Here is a 20,195-nt window from a genome sequence, read left to right as displayed (position 1 = left end):
GGGACTTGGGGCTAGCTAGCATTTTGGTTGTAGTACCTGAGCTTCTATCTGGGGCTACAACCAAAAGACCCAGGGCTATAGCCCCCTTAGCACCCCCCTAGCAACGCCTCTGCACACTCTTATTGTTTGTGCCAAATCACCTCTCGCCACATGCTTTGTGCGGATTATTTACTCTTGCTGCCCCGTGTCAAAAGAGGAGGATGGCAGTGGGAGAAAGAAGGACCCCTGGGAGAGGGGGCCTCCAGGAGGACGAGTCTGCCGGAACTAGAAGACGGCAATGGAATCTCTCACCACAGTCTGCAGGTCCAGTTGAACAGAATGGAGAATCTCTCACCACAGTCTGCAGGTCCAGTATAACAGAATGGAGCCCATACCATAGAAAAGGAAAGTGCGGGTGCCTCGGTGTGATATTAAATGTTTCTTTTATTAACACGGATACAGAGTGGAGAACAGACAAGTCAACAGAAGCATAATGTTTACAGCTTTCACAGGTCAAACATGTAGCACATACAGGTAAAGCTGAGAACAGCGCAGGGAGGAAAGACTGGCATGCCAAAAAGAAATTCCTCCCAGAATACTAAAATCTTTCAAGGATGGCCACAGAGCACTCTGCCCTCGCCTCCCACCCTCCCCAAAGACGTGTTTTTAAAGATTTCCTATTTTCGCCCTTAAAAAAAAATCGGACAGTTTCTATGCACGTGGCTGCCTCCCTCCCCACGCTTCGATTCAAGTATTGCACAGTTAATAACCGAAGAATGCTTCGATACCGCTGGTTTTCCCACTCGCCTCGTGCCCTTGCAGGCATAGATTAAGCAAAGTGCTCGGTCCTGCCATTTGGTACCTAGTTATCCTCGGCCCAGCTGCTTCCACAGACGGGAGGTAGAAGAGGGGAAGGGGGATTGAAGGTGAAAAGAAAAATGAAGAAGTATAGACTAGCTGCTGGGGCTTGCTAAACATATCTTCACCAAATACACCTACCTCGCTTTGTAGCTTTTGGGTTCACTCATCATCAGCTGTCAAAAAGCAAACTAGCTGGGAGTCTTCCGGTCTGGTCATCAAAAGCCCCAACCACACCAGGTTTTCAAGATAACCAAGGACTGTACAGATAGCTTTCATTTAGGTTCACTGAATTGAAATATATTTTCTGTGAGTAGCTTGAAAACATTGACTGGATTTGGCTCTTGTTGGCTGGACTTGGAGATGCCAGAAATAAAGCTTTAGAGACCCGGACAAAGGTCATTTCAGCTCAAGGCAAGCCAGTTAACACGCCCGCCTACTCCACATATGTTGACACAATGAAAATGTGTTTCCCCATTTGTTTGGGATTACTTTATGGAGTAATAGTTTCCCCATTTCTGCAGGATGCCATGCCAAAATGTGTCGTTTTGTGTTTATCTGCTCTGCAAAAAGAGATGGTGCACAAACTTGTTGATGAGTTATGTGTGGCAACATTTGGGGAGAATCTGTGTCCGAAATATGAATTGACATTGCCCAAGACCAGTGACAGAGGTTCTTCAGCAGACAGGCTATGAATGAATACTTGTAGAGGAAACGAAGGGCCAGTCACTAGTCTGCAAGTGGCTAATGCTATGTAGTGAGTGAGCTTTCCTTCAAGAGAGGCTAGGATGACGAACGGCTGCCTCAACACTTATTCCATGCTTGTTACAGTATAGTAGGACATGTATCTGATGTCTTCAGGAAAGGCCACTCAAATAGCCTCCAAATGTTAACTCCATCCAATCAAATGTAGTCTGGCGACACATTGCCACACATCCGGGAGGATAGCTCAGAGGCAACCCGTTTGTCTTGGAAGCAAGACCACGCATGGCAACACAGGTTTGAATCCCAGGCTCGTGCTAGAGACTGGCTTCTGGTATTAAGCGCGTTATAACCTTCTCTATCGGCAATTTAGTAGGTCCGCCTGGGTCTGTGCTTGACGCCAGCAGAAGATGCTGGGATGGGCACGCCTGCGACGTGGTGTATGTCTGAAGGAAAAGCCTTCCTAGGGCTGTTGATTAAGTCAGCAAGTCCTCCATGATTACAAAACAATGGGAAGCCCTTTGTGGCTGTAACTTCATATAACCACTTTCTGGGCTCAGACTTTGCCTTTCCTGCCGTAAGCATTAGGGAAAGTGAAATGAAGCAAGTACTTACAATAGGGGGTAGAATTATGATGTTGCTAGAGGAGGAAATTCCAGAAAGGTCTCCTTGATTACTTCTACATAGCACTCTTAGGCAACAGACGACTTGACGGAAACCCCATTTTGCAGCATTCATAAGAACCCTATCTTACCAATGGATCCGATCTATTAGAGCATTAACGTTCTATGAAGCAAGACTACCACTGAACTGCACAGGAATTAAGAGTGCACTATATCACATATTGTATGTGATGTAATGTGGGCTGGATAAGCACAATATTGCTGCTAAACAATCTGGACCATTAAGAAACCTGGGCCATAAAATGTAGCAGTGCAAACTTTCATTGGTTCTAGAAGCATGCTTTATCAGCTGTTGAATGTGCATTGTGTCTGATCTGTGCCGGGGTTCCCTGGAACACTGGCTCTGATCAAGGTTTGATTTAATCCGTCAAGTCCCAATTCCAATTCCACAGGAAAAAGGGTCCCACAATCTGGCCTCCATGCTCTGACCAGCAGAAACGTCCTGGAATCCTAGAAGCAAGAAATGCCGCCTATGTACTGGTCCGTCCCGCAGACCCCAAGACAAGGGAGCCTTGTTGTATGCTTTCAGCATGAGATCCATAAATAAAATAAATACATACATTAAATGTAATGCATTGGGATTTCAGAAGAGAATTAAAAGCTCTCTAATAAGCTATGTGTTACCAATTCTAGGAAACGCTTGCACAATAAATACTTTTCCAGTGGATTATTCTGTCATTACTGTGAGTGAAAAATGACATTTTACTGCAACCAAAAATGTGCTGGAATGAGAGAATTGGTACAAAAAGAATGGTTTTGATGGGAGAGCTATACTTCAAATAAGTATTGCCAATGCTGCTGTTTATCAAATCCAATCCTACATTCCAAGAAAATATAATGTTTGTTGCTATCTTCTAATTATACCTCGAAGTCTTTTTACAATTTGTGAACAACATTTGTGGAATTCACTGTACCCCCCCCCCCTTGCTCATAGCCATGCACACATCATCATTGTTTGGTGAGATATTTAATTTTGGGGTTGAATTGTTTGTGAAATCACAGTTTGGTGAAACTGGAATTATTCCCATGTAAGGGGAAGTACTGCAACTTTGCTTGCCTCGATTGGCTTAATGGGATTTGGGCCTCCAGTTCTGGTCTCCCGACGGTGCAGTTTATATTTTAAAATTGTATGAGGTATGACGTGTGAGCCAGTATGTTTAAATAAGTGTCAACCACATTGCAGATGTAAGAATTTGGACAAAAGCCCAAATAGAACAGTCTTGGACGCTTTTGAAGAGTGGCCCTACGCGTAGACAACTCTAAAACCGAAGCCATAACACTGCAGCTAATAAATACAATGCAGACTGTTGAAGCAACAAGACCACCAAGGAAGACCCACGATTGGGCAGGCTGGAGAAAAATTGTGTCAAGCACACGCTGAACTTAAAATGCACTCACTGCACTCAAGTTGGACTATTGCCCAGGCCAAGGAAGAAGCAAATGGTAACTATGCATGCTAAAGTAGCATGGAGAGTAACGCAATTGGTGAGGCAGCGCAGCAGCATGGGCAACCTCTTTGGGGCCATGTTGAAGATCAGAGCGAGGGAGCAGTTGGAGAGCTGTAAACTATCCCAAGGTAAAGCCGACCCAATTGATTCAGACAAGAGGTCAGGCCAAGGGTGTGGCTTCCAATGGCAATCGAACGTGCATGATCTTTTGAGGCCCAATCATGCATTTCCTCTCTTTGGGAAAACCGGCCTCAAAGAAAGAGGATCAAGTTGCTTTGGTAGACATTTCATTGTTTATTTTTGGGACCCCAGCAAGAAGGGCGACCGAGTGAGTAGCCCACGTTCTTCGCCAGGACAGGCCCCGGTTATTTCACTTAGCAGATTCCCTTATGACTGGTTCATAAAGACAGATAAGCTTAGCAAGCAGCAAAAGACTCCAGCAGAGTGTTCAGCTTGTTGCTCTGTAGATTTCTTTCAGAGTCCATTAACATCACTGTGTTAGCCCCTCCTATACACATTATGCTAATGTTAAAGTAACATTTTGGGGTTTAAGAAGAAGGATTGGAGCTCTTAAAAGTCTTGGCAGAAACGACAGACTGCAACTCTGTCCAAAAGCTTTAGGGACCCTCAAAATGATGACCTGCTTTAGGGTGAATCACAACCATCCGCCTGTTTAGCACCCTATGCCTTCCCTGGAGACCAGTGGAGTGGATGTGGGAGCTTCATTGATTGAAGGTAATGGGGAGGGCAGCCGTTTGTTGCTACAGTGGAGTCATGGCATTGTTTGGCGATGTAGTGGTGTGCTGTCAAATGTTGCAATAGGAATGCTTGAAACATGGGTGGATAATTCAGCAATGTCACCTGCCTACTTTGATGCTGATATAGCGAGTGTCGCAACCATCTTGTAGCAATGGCAACATGTGGCTTTCTGTGTATACCAGGAAATATGATATATATCTGAGACCAATAAAGTATTCGAACATGGGAAGCAGCCTGCCCTTGGTAGTAGATTGCTCAGAAGAGAGCGAGGCATTACAGATGAAAGATTATGTGCCCCAGCGTCCAGCTCCGACAACCACATAGTGCAGATGACAGGATGAAAAGTTTGGTAGGGCTAACAGAGAAGTCCTCTCGGAACTGAAAAGCAGGAAGCATGTGTGCTGAACACCACTCACCCTTTAAGGATACCAGCGGCTAAAACGAAGTGAGCTGTGGGAGCCTTGCACTTGGACAACCTTCTTGCCCGCAGGCCAATGAGAGAACAAACTGGAGGACCTTGCAAATGGCAGGATAAGGTTCTCAACAGCTGGAGCTCTAGTGCGCATGCTTAGCAGGACCCTGCCCGGCAGCTTAGAAATGTCTAGATCAGCCGCACATCGAAAGAAGATCTAAGAGCAGATGCTGTGGTTGCAGCCGTAATTAGCCTTTTGGATTCTGTGCACGTTACAGGCCAAGTGCCACAAACCACTTCTTGGCTTTAATCCACAATGGCCTTTTTATTTGTCCTGCCGCCCCTGAACTCAGAAGACTCTTTGAAAAAGAAAAGGAGAAAGACCTGTTGTAACTAAAGGTCTTTTTCCGGCTTGGGCGGGTGACCTGTTATCTATAACCTTCTCTCAGACGGGGGCCTTAAACCAGCATCAAAGCAAATCCTCCCACACCCTTCCCAATACCCCCTTTCCTTCCTACCCAGGATTATATTTTGGTTTGAATGCAATTTATTGTTGTTGTGTTATTATAAATAGCAGAGGTAGAGTGGCAAAGGTTGGCCGCTGCTAAGCAGGTGATGCGTGATCCAGGATACAGAGAGGTGGCAGCGGCGCCAGAATTGACCAAAATGGCCAACAAGAACAGAAAAGAAGCAACTTTAGAAACATAACATACATCAAAAAAGGAAATCTGATTCCTGCACTTAATTACATCTGAAATACTTTCATATATTATCTCTTTTCATGAAATAAGAAAAATAGACAATGTACATATATTACAATGGCAATGAAATGAGTTACGTTAATTTGGAAAGTTCTCACGATACATTGTGTCCATTTTGGTTCCTTTTTCCCTTTGTTTTGTTTGTAGTTTTTATTTCACACAACATAAGCTCTGGGTTCAGTCATGTCATGGGGCAGGTGATGCAAACGAGGGGAGAGCACCAGGTCCCCTTGTTTGGCCCCAATATGTGGGATCTTTGGCTGTATTCACTGCCCACAGGTATGCAATGGTTGCTGATCAGTAGTACTGGGTGAAACTTGTGCACGTTTATTTGACAAACATTTGTAAAACGTTATCCTTGTTCTGCCATCATTTCAAATGAAATCCAATGTTTTCCCCTCAAATGTATAACATTTCTAAAAGTAAATTACATTAGGAAAAATTTCCGAATTTAGAATTTGCACCTTTTGTTGCTCTTCATGTTCCGCTTTTTGGTTTCATGCGAAAAGGACTTTGAAAAACATCTTTGTAAATCTTTTGAATTTGGTCATTTTTTTGCAAGGTCGTTTTTTCTCTTCACCTTTTATCGAGGTTCCCAAACTAGCCCCCACCTTTTCCCTACCATTCCGGCCCTTCCATAAGGATTTCCGTTTTTGTTTTAACCTCTTTTTTTTCCTTGCCTTAAAATGTTTTTTAGGACCATCTTATTTGGTTGACCTTATTGACAAAGATGTTTTTCAAGTCTTAAAATAAGATGTTGCCCGCTTTTCTTGGGTGTGGATTATTAAGAAAAGTTTGAAGAGCAGGGTTGTATTTTCTTCATTTAATACAGTTTCTTTTATGTTCGCCTCTTATTGAAACTATTCACAGAGAGAAAACACTACTATTTAAAAGTCTTTAACAGAATGAGAAGTGCTATTTCTCGGGTGAGTCGATAAAAGATTTGAACATTTTCACCCAACCCAAAGGATCAACTCCCATTAATGAACTTGAGACCCTCTAGCTGAAGCAACGCCGCTGCCTTCCATGACCAAGTGAACGAGGCAAAGGAGAGACATTGTTTCAAAATACTACACAGAGATTAGTACGCATGCACAGTGTTGACTGGCAGCCTTTGCATGGTTTTGATATGCAACTGGGGAGAGATTACATTTTGGATGTGACATTATAGATAGCTTAGATGCTGATCCCTGTTCAGTGACATCCAAAAAACCGAACAGGCAAAATATTCTATCAATAGTTTTCATAATTCTAGTTCATTGTTGTTTTTTTCTTTTTATTTGATAATTTAATTAGTGTGTTTTCCGTTTCTTTTTTCCTCCCAGATTTGTGATTTGGAATCCTGGGGACTCTACTAAATAACCAGAACTAAAATTCTGATTGGGAAACAGAGATTCTACTACTTTATTTTCTTTACATTTAATTTAAGAATCTAAATACTTTTTTTAGTGCCAGTGACTTCAAAAGTTAAAATGCTGGAAACCTTCATTTTATGCACCCTTACTTGTTTGGAGGAACACTTTGCAAGGCAGAAGAAGCATGCATCCATTGTGAATGTACCCATGTTTTTGTTTTGATCAGAGATGAATATCTCATCATGGTAATTCTAAACAGCCAGTTATTGTCCCCGGTTTCTTCGCTATGCTATTTCCACTTGTACTTAATAAGGTGACATCTGTTCATTAGCTAATGGTAAAGTGAAGCTGCTCATTTCACAAAGAAGCAACAATAAATAAGGGGAAGCACCCGTGCAGCCCAGTTCTTTTGTCCTAGGATTCATCTTTTGAAGACATTTCCTTTTAAAGTAGTCTAGGAAGCGCGGAATGGATGCGTATGTAACACACACACACACACTAAAACACTAACCTTTCTACCAATGGTTGAAACTGCCATGCAAACATTAACCAGCAAAATGTGTAGGCCTCTTGCAGTGATCCATGATGCCCTTATGCTATGCCACAGTTTTTTTTAGATGTCTCGTCAACCTCATTTTTTTGTGGGGGTGGGTGGCTGTAAGTCTACAGTCCTCTCATTGTGATCTAAGAATGTCACTAAAAGCAAAGCCATATCTACACCATATTGGTGCTTGAGCAATGACTTTTCATACCCTGTTCTGAAACAATAATGCTGGTTCCAATGTAATGCTACTTTATGCAAGGTCTTGGAATAATGCCCATTTTCAGGTTTTGGTGGACTCTTGGTGATAAAGTACCTCACAAACCACCATCGGCCTGTTCTCACAAGACCTACAACTGGACTGCCAACTTACAGACCATCTTTTTTTGTTCTGTTAACCCTTAAAATCCCCTGTCCCTATCCCACTCATCACACAGTAGTGCAGATATATGTGCCCTATGGATGAAACAGGGCCGTTTTTTTAAAGTATGCATGTATACATAGAGCGGGCACACGAGTGCTTTAAATGGCATGCCTTTAGATAGTTGGTGACCTTTCATTAGATTAAAGGGCGGTATTGATTACCCACCTCTAGATGCCCACATACATCCAAAATATGCTTTGTTCCAATTCACCAGGCTTTACTAGAGTTCAATTAGATGGCCTAAAAATAATAAGATGGCGCCTGGATGAAGATAACATACAAAGCACAAGTGTGACTCCTGGAGGATCGACTGACCTAGTGTTTGCCACGGTGGGTAAATTGACTACCATTCACAAGTGCACGAACACCTAAGATTTCAATGCCAGGTACAATTCCAGTAAAGGGACCACAAACTAAATGTCCCATAAGCAGGCATATCAAATGCGGTGCCACTAGCTGTACTATTTACCCTTATCATAGTTTGATCCCTTAGCAGCAGCTGTTTGAATTTGCATTAAGGTTTTTCAATTGACTACTGCATGTAGGCATTTATTAGGTTTCATTGTACCGTGATGAGTGAGATCTCCCAGCGTGCATGTGGTACATCACGCATGCACACCTATTTATTAGAACTACAAACAATTTTAAGACCAATCAGTCCAATCCCGTTCTCTCCACTGGCTTTCAAATGAGGTTAATAATTCGATTCGTGTTAACCTCGGGAGGATAGCTGAGGGGCAAAACGCTCGCCTTGGAAACAAGGCGACACAGAGCAACACAGGTTCGATCCCGGGTCTGCGCTTAGAAACCTCTGGGTATTAAGCGCGTTATAAATAGACTATCATATCATAAACTGGGTTTCAGCTTTCACTAATATGACAAACCTGTGCTGTGTACCCTTCAGTAGTCCGGCCACTACCTACATTGCAGAATCCAGTGTGCCTTCTGTCTGAGATCTGGAAGTTGTTTGAGATTTGGTTCTTCTGCTTGACCGTTCCTGTTTTTTCTCTGGTTTCTATTTTTTTTTTTATAGCTTTGAATGTCACCAGTGTTAGGTCCTTTTTATATTCTTACAGTATTAAAAATTACCCTTGAATGCGGGCAATGGTGGAACTTCTAAAATGAACTAGATTGATTTTCATATCCAATTTCCTTCATGGAGAATTTTGGTTATTTGCCCCCATTCTGTCACATCCTTCCCAGTCCCTTTAACACCACATCAAGCAGGGACATTCCATCCATTCCAACAAGTAATTATTCTGCCCCATACCATCCCCACTCCCATTGCCAACCGTTACCGTATGCCAGTGGTATGTTTGAGCTTATTTGGCAAAATCAATAATTTCTTTAAATTAATAAATATAATCCTTAATTTATTTGGATTTCTGAGAAAACAATAAGTTAAATTATGTACATTCACATTGAAGGCTTCCTTCCTCATCCCCCAACATTCTCTGCTTGTGGCTCAGTAGGTGTGGCACTGCCCCGCCTGGTTCCACTGACGCCCTCTGCACCAAAGAGCTAGTCTGGGTGTATTTTCCTTCAGCCAGGTGCGGTAGTAGAGCTGCTCTTTCGCAGGCTCTCCATAAAACTGATAGGTGGCAGCATTTGCCCTGTGCGCCAAAATAAAAGCCAAAATCTTTTTTGGCAGAAATGTCCTCTGCATATGGTTCGTGTTCAGCATGGTCAATGGGAGAGATGCTGCTGTGGCGGCGCGCCTATGTGTTGCTACTCCTGTCCCTTTTCTCTCTTGGTGTAAAATTATCACATCAAAAGAAACAACAGAGGACCAAGAAAAACAGGAGTAAAACATCTAGTTGTGACAACTGGACAGAGGAACATACACAACTTTATACAAGGGACCGCACATTGTTTAAAAGAATGGGATTGAGGGTGTCTTTTCAAGTCTATGAATCCTCCATCCTTTGTATTCTCCTTGAAACTGTTTGTAAGATGTGATAATAGGAACTTGCTTGGGGTTTACGAGGCAAGGGCTGCTAATATTTGGAGAGAGGTAGAGAGAATAAAGACAGACCCACACATCTCAAGTGCTAATGTCCCTGGTAGCCTTATCGATTACTGCAGCTTTCTCCCCCTCCTTGCCCAAGTGAAATATTAGTACACCCTTTGATTCAAGACTGGTATTACACTGGTGCTTGCTCTGCAGATCATCCAAATTCGTGCCAGATGTTAAAGGTCATGCCCAACAACTCATTCTAGCCAACTCAAATGATAATCTGAGCAAGATGAGCCTGGCCATTTGGAGGAGGAGCTCAGCACAGCCCAACATCTATCCTTGTTCTTGAAGCAAGTGGAGAGTTCCACCTCCCTAGGACACTGGGCTCACCTGCCTCTGTTATCACTGCAACCACTCACTAAGGGTGACACGCAACATGCAATACTAGATCCCTCTGGACGTGCACAGATTGCGAGAGCAAGAACGCAATGGCTACAAAATGAAACATATATTATATTTTGTAACTATATTTTGTACACAGTGTCCTCGAAGGGGATATTGGGGAGTCTTGCTCAATGGCCTACTTCAGCGAGCCGAGAGAAGGCGGGAACCAATGAGAAGCAGAATGGAGGATTTAGAAATGCCCATTCACGAAGCCCACTCGTCTTCAAGCTATCACTGAAAGAGGTCAAAGCTGTTGCAAAGGCATAGTTTCAAGAGCCGAGCCTTCCAAAGGGAAACTTGTGAAACCGAATGCCTGGAAACTCAAGAACATTTCCAAAACCTTGCATCGGAGCGAATCCACTGGGCCAGCAAACCAATATAAATAACATATCTTTGAAGAGAAAGCGTTCAGTTTTGACAAGAAGCAGTCTGTGTACATGCCGAAGGTTTCCTGCTCTCTCGGTGGTCCTATGCAGAGTGGATTAAGGGGCTTGGATGTGCAAAAGTTCCCCCTCCCTTTACCCACAGTAGATGATTCCTGTCACAGCTAGTTGAAGTCAGGCTCTCTGGCATGTTAATCATGATGGTGAATTGCTTGTGAGCCATCAAGAACGAAACACCAGCTCTGGTGCCGCTGTGGGCCAGTTTCGAGTCAAGCTCTAGAAGCCGGGGTGATACGAGCAGGAGGAACGGGGCTGTGGGGGGAGAATCCTTGCATTAGACACCATACAGATTTGGTAACGATAAGGATTGAGTGACAGGGTATTGCCATGGTGAACAGAAGTGTGTTAATCATAACCCCTCCTCCTTTCCTCCATTCCCTTCTTTTCGCCCTCGTGTTTGGTTCGAAAAATAAGTGCTGCTCCACGCGTCAAATGACAACAAAAAAACTTGACTTAAAAAAATGAAACCATTAAAAGCAAAGAAAACTTTGGCAGTTGGAGAAAAGGTTTAGATCATTTTTTGTTTATATTTCTTTGTCCATTTTGTTTTTTGGATTTCCTTTAGAGCGGAGGTGTGTCTGGTATGTCTTCTTGGCTAGCTAGCAAGGTAGTTGGCAGGTAAACTTCTGAATCGTTTTGTTTTTTCTATCCTTTAGTAGTATTTTTGGATTTTATTTTTCACTTAAAGCCAAAGTTTGACAGTTTTTTGATTATTTTGTTTTTTTTTTTTAGAAAAACACAAAAAACAAAATGATTTTGTCCTAAGAAATGCAAGACCTTCTTTGTCCCTCTTTTCTAGGGAACGTTGTTTTTTTGACTATTTGTCTTCCCTGTGGGCCATTAAGGTCCTTTTTTTTTACTGTTGGATGCAACTCAAGTCTCTTTGAAAACTACACAGGGAACCAAAATCTGTCATAACTGCTTTCCTTCTGAGCTGCATCTTGGAGCTTGCAAATGTTTCCAGACAATGAAACACAATGTAAAACCAGCAGGAGGTTTGTTTTCTTTTGTCTTTGTTTCCTGCGGGTTACGTACAGTTTCTGCACATCCGTTGCGAACCATAGTCAGAGGTCGTTTCGGAGATCAAAGTCAAGTGACGTCATCAGGTAGCTAGGAAAGTTGCATTAAATGCTATTTGTTTTCAGTTCTTTTTAAGAGGCGCACTAGCAGCATTGACCTTGTAGGCTTGTCTCGACCTTGTTCCATCCCAGTGTCTCTCTTTTAGCGGGATGCGGTCTCGTGTGGCACCGGTGTGGCTGGGGTGCCGGAGCGGGAGGCGGCAGCAGAGCTGGCTTCACTGGGACTGCCCGCTACGACCACGCTGGAAAGCACCGTGCTGACTGCCACTACATCTGGCGGAGCCGTGCCGGCCCCACTTGCAGGGGTGACACCTGTGGTGGTGGTGGATGGTGTAGAATGGAGGCCCTGGAGGCTTTGTCCGCACACGTGGTGGTGCTTCTCCCAGTCCTTGTGCTGGCAGAAAGAGCCGCAGTAGCGCGCCGTGTTGCAACCGCTGCAGGTTTCGCTGGCTTTGCGGCCGCAGTTCCAGCAGCTCTGTATAGAAACAGAATCCCACAGGGGAGAAAAAACAAAGCACATTTATTCTAATTATCCTGCTACGTCAGCTCAGAACATCAAACAACCCTATTCCAATAATATGAAATGCAAATGTAATAAAAAGGTACAGTACTTATAACTACACTAGCACACAGATCTGTCCTCCTGTCTAGTACAATTCTTCATTCAGTTGTTTATCATTGGAACTTATTTTACAAGACAATCAGGATTGGCATGCAACTACATTGGTCATTATTCAAAATGTGGAAATCGAAGTGGAGGGAAACATGGGCGTTTGCTCTTAAGTGTGATAGGCCCCCGCTGTGTTAAGTTCTACATGTCCAAATCGGAGCAGAAATGTAAAAGTAAATCACAGGCAAATTCGCCTTTAGTCTTCACATCACCACTCCTTCTTAGAAAGCGTGTAAATGCCTCCCACAGAACACAATCGTGGGAGCGGTTTACAAAGGATTCCCATTGAATGTGCCTACTTTTGCCAGGTGGTAAATTCTGACAGACTGCATAGGAATTCATTGCATTACCGCCAGCATGAATATTGCATAACGGTAGTCATCGTTAAAGCAACAGACACAAGTCCGTCTTAGCAGCCCACCAGGCAAGCCCCATTGCATTGCCACCAATGCTCACTGATCCGGGGTTTGAAAAATGACCCCCACAGCGTTGGCCTGTCCAATGGAATTAAGGCCATTACTTTGGCTTCTTGGGCCACACATGCTGTCCCCGCTGTTGGTACACACAATTGATGGGTGCTGAATGGCCCAAGTATAGCACTTCATCTATGAATGCAATCGCATGATACAAACAGGTAGTTGTTGAGTCTGTTGTAATAAACGAGACTGTGCATCAAATCATGAACATATAATCTTGGTGACATGTCTAACCTGGAACGTAACAGGTCATTTATGTGCAGATGCCGTCACCCAGCCTTTCCATATACTCCTTGCTGTATGCTAACATTTTCTCACAATAATATGCAACAAACACACTCCCCTTCTCATAATATGCGTGTTGCAAGCTGCAATTTATGTTATCTGAGCTCCATGCTATCTGCTTCACATCTTCTTGTCGCATACTGCTGCCTTTCCAGAATATCATTTCATTTGCTTGCTCCCATATTATATAATCTGCATATTCATGTTTCTGCTTTCTCTTCATACTATATACGTTGCATTCTACCAAGGTCTCAAAGTGTTAGCTCAGGTGTATAGTATACCATCACCTTTTCTTAATAGTACCCCTCTTTCAACCGTCTAATTTTATAGCCCATATATGCTACCACATTCTCGCCTCCTAGGCGTGTGCTCTGTACTTTGCATAGCATCATTGCCGTATGCCACGCCTGTCTCATGAAATATATCTACATTGCTCGAGAACCCCTCATAATCTAATCTGCAATTCATAATACCAATTTCTCACGGAATATTATGATCAACGTGGACCATCCACATCTCATGTAATCCTCATCTGAGCATCGTAACATGAGCCATAATCTTCACTGCACAAGGTAAGTTACCAGAAAATTCAAGAATTTCTGGGGGGTCGGGTATGACCAGGGCACATGCATATTCATTAGCTTAATATGTAAATCGCCAGGATTTGTTGTGTATCTTTCAGAAAGAGAAAAGGCCTCAAAACACTTGGCCATTAAATTTGCAGGAAATACTATTCAAATGTGAACAAATGAATATACATGTAACACAATGTTTTGTCCAGCCAGCTCCCTACAGGCAATAGAGTGCCCCAGAGCGCAGCCTAGAAAATCAGGGGACTGTGTAAAAGGACAAGAGGGTATTAAATCAAAAAGAGCCGAGGAGTGGAGCATGAGAGCAGGACAAGAATACAAACAATGTGAGATGATAATTCCAGGGGATTCACCTGGTCTTAGTCAATGGTTAATGAGGAGGGATTAGTGCTGTAGCTTGTTTGGAGGCATAGTAATGGTGTTGCACGGTACGGTAGATGTGAGACTGAGTAGAATTCCGATAAAAAGGGGTAGTTGCTAGGGAGTGATTGCTGCTGCCTAGACTTAGATGCTTTTGTTTTGCTTGGGGAATTACTTGCAGCAAGGCAATACTGCCTTCTAAATTCAGGTGTATTTTGATACTAGTATGCAAGTGGAGTGCTTTGCAAGTGATGGTCTGACTTTTCAATGTCGTTGTCAAATTTGTCTTATACTGCTTCATACCGGCCTTCATCACACTGTGAACACTATAATGTTTTGCAAATAGGGAACCTATTGTACCGGGAGGTGATGTGCTATTACTCGCAGTGGTGAAACTGGGATTCGGGATCTGGTGCCCTGGTTCAGTAGCTGATAATTTAACGAGTCTGTTAAAGTTGATACTATAAGGGTGCAGAAGTTGACACGGGACACAAAGGTGATGTTTTTGTACGCAGTTTGTTCGTTTCATAGTTCCTTGCTGTTTGGGAGTCTCCTTCTTCCCCTGGTCGTCACTAGACCTCCCAGGGCAGTCTCTCACAGATTGAGGGTGGGGAGGGGGGGCAGGGAAGGTTTCCCTTACCCCAGGTCTTCTTCGACAACTTCTTTATAGTTCTATAAGATAGGGGAAGTATGTCTCATGTTCTCCAATCCTTTCTCAGGCTCTCTTGTTTGTATTCCAACTGATATGTGTGGTTTTGCCAGAGGATATTTATTTTGTTCCCTTGCTCTTCTCTTGTCTCTTGTAATTAATAAAAGGGGTATATCTCTTTTTCTTTTCTTGGTACAATTCCTCCACTTGAGAGGCAGTGGGGCGGGTGCCAATCCCCTGCCTCTGATCTGTAATATCTCTCATTCAGGCCCGGTTCACTTTCTTGGCAGGCACTGTTTCGTAGATGCAATTTTTTAATCCTTTTAATATTCAAATGCCGGACCCCTTTCTCAGGTTTTCAATGTCTCTGTCGGGCCTGGTTCACTAACCTGCCAGGTACCAGGGACGTAATTTCACCAAAATGCCAGGGGTAGCATAAGTGACATCACATGACCCTTGACCTCTGGTGATATCACAGGAAGTGATGTAATTTGACCCCACCCTGACGTGACGTCACAGGGGAAGAGATGCAACATGACCTTTCACCCCTTGACAAAACAGGAAGTGGCATCATATAGCATTGTTCCTAAGTACACTATGAAACATATGGTTACGATATCACTATAATGTGATATACATTTCATACAAGAATGGATCACCATATGTATCGTTAATGTCGGTGTTTATAGGACCATATTACCAAATTACTGTGAATGCAAGCAGACGTCCAAGGCCAAATGATAATGTGTTATTATATAGCACTTATGCTTAAGCGCTTTATATAGAACAAGTACACATATAATATCACCCAACCTGTGTTGGTACTCATTTAGCGACCTCAGAAGAATGAAAGGCTGAGTTGAGGTGTTTAAGAACAGACAAAATCAATGACTCACCACCTGCAGTGTGCCAAAAACAAACCTTTAATGAGTCTAGCAATTATTGTATAGAATTCTAGAAAGACACATTCTTTGTTATTCCTATGCTTTCTTATTTAGGGTCGCTGCTCAAAGTGTTACACTTTTGGAACCCCATGTTTTTTTTAAGAGGCTTCAGCAAAAAAGCCAGCCACTCCAGAAGCAAAGAGCCACATGGCACTGGCCACAGCCCAGGAGCATACATTTTTTTTTAAACGTTTTTTAAAAAACATTTTTTTTCTTTAGGGGTAGCAAGGGAGACCTCAGGGGTTGCAGTTGCGACTCCCAAATGACATCCCTACCACATACTGTTGCAAACATACACGTTTTTAATCCTCCAGTATTCGTGTTCCAGACCCCTCTTCTAGGTTTATAATGTCTCTCAATTGGGCCTGGTTTACTAGACATATAAAGTTCTCTGGCTTTCTTCGAAATACTGGTACGAGGAAGATTACAACTCTTGTACTCAGCTTGATAGTTTTTAGCAATTGGTTTTATCCCAGGGATCTCTCTTTTGCCCCAACTTGGTTCTACACCACCCCTCGGGGTCTCATTAGGGCTTTCGCACTGTCCCTTGCTTCGTATAGCACTTTCCCATTCATTATCACAGTTTGCTTTATAGTTTCTTTCAACCCCAGGGGCTTGCTCCTTACCCCTGCTTTGTGGGCAGCTTCTCTCTTCGGCTTCTCCGGGTTTCTCTTGTTGGCTCTCGGCCTCTCCAGCCTTCTCTCGACAGCTCTCAGCTTCTCTAGGCTTCTCTCGCAAGTTACTGGTTTCTCTGACGTCTCTCGCCGGATCTTGCCTACTCCAGGCTTCTCTCACCCCTCGAAGTTGTGCACCGGTTCTACATCCATGAGTCCCTCACAGGTACAGCTGTACCTCCTCCCGTCAACGGCGGATACCTGCTTCACCTGCTGTGGTCAGTGGGTGTCAGAGGCATGCTCCGCTTGGAGGCATATGTTGGCTGCTCAGCGTCCCGGTGTCCGTCAGTTCCCGTTCTCTGCACGGCAGCTCCCTTCAGCTCGCGGTCCCTCCAGGGAGGATCAGACCCTGAGAGAAGTCCTTCCTCTCTTTTTATCTTTTGCCGGTCCAGATGAGAGGTGGTATGTTTGTTTTGGTTCTGCTGAGGGCTGTTCATTCCACCTTATGAACAGAAGGAAGGGGTACAGAGGATGAGAATGTTGTGGTCTTAGCAGTGTGTGGGGATGTGGCTCTATGGGTAGTGTGGTAATTCTCATACCGCATTCTCCCTTGATAGTCTTCACCTCTCCCACCGGGGGTTGGGGGCCTCCCATGGGATCCTCCTGCTGAGGGAGGTACCACGCCGAGAGGGAGAGTGACTATCAGGTAGCAGCCTCACATCCCTAGCCCCATGGGAAGGCTCCCCCTCTGGGGAGAAGTGACAAGACTAAGGGGCTCGTCACAATACCCACATAAAATAGAACGTTTTTGTATTGCCAGTCAGTAGAATTGTATTGCTGTGTGCAAGTTCCATTGAAAAATGCCAGCAGCTTTCTCCTTTTGTAGATGCCATAGTCTTCTATTGTGAGGTCACAGTTGAGGATTATTGAATTCTTTACCAAGTGCTCCAGTGTAACACCAGGGCAATAGAACATTTCCCTTGTCTCTCCCTAGGGCCCTTGAACCATTGTTCTGCCCGTTTGTGAGAGATTTGGCTCCCATGTTTGCCAATTTGATTGTAAGCGCTGACCCAGGGATCGAACCTCTGGTGCACTGTGTCATCCTGTTTCCAAGACGAGCATGTTGCCCTTGAGCTATCCTCCTGAGTCTAACACTCAGGGCTCACACAGTTAAAACTCTGGGCTTGTGAGTGGGTGGCGATGGTACAGGGCGGGTTGCAGGATGCCACACATACTGTATCTTCGTTAGGAGGATGGACATACTGTAACACAAAGGAGGTGCATGAGGGTGGCATGAAGCTAGTATCCAGTGTTTTGGGTTGGGGCAACCAAAAGGGTGACGTGCGTTGGTGGTAGAAAGCCAGTTACCATTTTCCTTCATTAGGGTGCAACTTTGTTTTATATGCTGTGTATAGTTTCCCCATGCTTCCCTTCTTTCCTTTCCGAAATGATGGTCTACGTAGACAGAGCGTGGGTGGAGAAGAGACACGCGGATTGAGGTATATACAAGATGGGTAGTTTTTAACTATAGGGTGTTTTCCACCTGGCTGTTTCCGATTGACACGGTACTCGAGTGCCCCTCCTGATGTCTATCATGGTGGAATACATCTGTGCAGTTGAAGGCTCTCCGCTTATACATTTTACATAGTTAACTGGATGTGGTCATGCATAGAGATTCTTAAAATAGGTCTATAATATAGGAATTTTAGTAGGTAGATCTCTGAATTCCTTGGAGATGGGGAGGAAGTTCTTTGGGAGACAGACCAGTGTACAGAGGATTAACACATACCAACAAGTGAAACATACAATGTAAACACGGTTAGGTGACTGCTGCTGCAATGTGTCTTGGTCTCTGACAATTCTTTCTAACCCCAAATTATGCAATCCTATCATTTTTGTCTTCCATCAAACCCTTGTAGGCAACCAAGAGGAAGCAGTTACCTCGCTGGAGTCCTCCTGCTGGTTGATCACGGTCAGCGCATCCTCGGAGGCCTGCCGCTTTGCCTCTGCCAGGGCCCGCTCCATCTTCAACCGCTCGGTGCTGATCAGCTCATGCGCCTTTCGTTCGGCATCCGATACTGCCTTCTGAAGCTCCGACATGGCCTGCCTCTTTACCTCATTCACGGCCTCCTCTGCAAAGAGGGAAGAAGGGGATGGGGGAAAACAGTATAAGTAGAGGAATAGCATGGCACAATCACACTACGCGTGCTGTCTGGAGAAAAGAGGAGGCTCTTCATGGAAAACGCTCATCTAGATGCCGACCTGTTTTTTCCAGACACTGCTTATTACAAGAGTCCGATTGGCCAACAAGAAAATATTTTCATTTGCAGTTAAGAAGGTACCTTTCAATGGCATCTGGGTTTGGGTCACAGTGAAGCATATGCCAGGGTGCCTGAGATAGAATTCTGTTCCAACTAAGTTTATAGCTTTTCAGAGCTTTTGGCCTTCAGCTGAATCTCCCGATTTATTTCATTTAAGACATTGGACAGTAAGACCCGATATACACGGGACAGACTTAGAAGATGGACCTTCATTGAAACCTTTCAAACATACTGTTCCCGCCGGCATAGAACTCCACCTCAACCAATAAATTGTGGTGCCAATACTAGATTGTGCCAAATATGCAGTGCTCAGAGCTGGACTGGGAAACAATTTTCAAAGTGGCCCTATATTACACATTTTCAGTAAATCCCCCAACCCTTTTCCCATGGGAAAATGTGGAAATACCACACACAAGAAGCCCAGGGTGTAGAGGCCTACCAGGAAATCTCCAGAGTTCCTATAGGCCCGTCCACCCCTGGCAGTGCTGGGGTCATTGCACGAGGAAATGTAGGGACTGGTTGCCTGCTGTAATTTTGACAATCAGTGTTGGTTTGCGTGTGCAAGAGTGTATGTGTACTGAACCCATCTCACTTGTGGCTGCTACTTTCTGGAGCTAAAGTTTGCTGAAATAGTGGCATGCAGTTTGAACCTGAAGCTGAGAAAGTGGTTTCTTCCTGGAGTAATAATCATGAGGAGTAGGTGGCATTGGGGCAGTTAGTAGCCAAAGACCTCATCCTCAGGCCTTTAGTAGCCAGACTGTAACTTGGGTCTTGATGTGGGCTTAATGCCTCATGTAGTCTACGTCGAGCCAAGGTATGTGGAGGACCCAACGAAGGGAATAAAGGGCACAATGAGTAAATGAGAGAGAAGCGATATATGCGCTCTCTGTGACCATACGCTGCCTTTTGGCTAAAAGGCCAATTACTGATAGTGACCAAAGGTTAGTGGCAGCTTGTGCAGGGCACTGGAATAACATGTCACTGTGACTCTGCCATGGTAATGATCCAGTCTTGAAACACTTTATATTGCCTTTGCACAAGGGTTTGAGCGGGATCACACTTTGCAAGTTCCCAAGCTGCAAAGTAAGTTCATAGGTGGAAGGGCACAGATTTGGGAGAGAAAGAGAATGATCCACAGGTCTTCACCTTAAACTGAGATCGGAGGGTTTTGAGAGTGGGTAAGCAGCCCGATTGTAATCCGGTTACACGGAGTAGTCAGAATTGAAAGCTATGTCTACTGGAGAGAGCTAAAGGGGATGGGTGGCTACCCGTGAAACAGCTAAAGGAAGGGAGGTGGTCCCCCTAACTTGGTGAAGGGGGGTGTGTTTGCCCCTGTCTGAGAAAATGGGCTCAGTGTTCCTCTTGTGTGGAGATCATGGGATAGTCTGTAGTGATCCACAAGAGACGCTTAATGACACTCATCCCAGGAGGTGATCTCTGG

General features: G+C 44.2%; 1 protein-coding gene across 3 annotated transcripts in view; it reads right to left on the bottom strand.

Moving 5' to 3' along the window:
• Nucleotides 1-405: 405 nt before the first annotated feature.
• Nucleotides 406-20,195, bottom strand: part of CBFA2T3 (CBFA2/RUNX1 partner transcriptional co-repressor 3) — a 164,582-nt gene continuing 144,792 nt past the window's right edge. For all 3 annotated transcript variants that reach the window (XM_069635707.1, XM_069635715.1, XM_069635723.1), the window contains exons 10-11: nucleotides 18,375-18,565; nucleotides 406-12,320 (exon numbers count right to left, since the gene is read on the bottom strand). In XM_069635707.1, the coding sequence (XP_069491808.1) occupies nucleotides 11,988-12,320; nucleotides 18,375-18,565 (524 nt within the window). In that variant the 3' untranslated portion in view covers nucleotides 406-11,987. The remainder of the gene's footprint in view (nucleotides 12,321-18,374; nucleotides 18,566-20,195) is intronic.

This window comes from Ambystoma mexicanum, chromosome 1q, assembly GCF_040938575.1.
Source record: "Ambystoma mexicanum isolate Mex_15411 chromosome 1q, UKY_AmexF1_1, whole genome shotgun sequence".
Classification (NCBI taxonomy): Eukaryota; Metazoa; Chordata; class Amphibia; order Caudata; family Ambystomatidae; genus Ambystoma; species Ambystoma mexicanum.
This window is presented reverse-complemented; position numbering and strand designations above follow the sequence as displayed.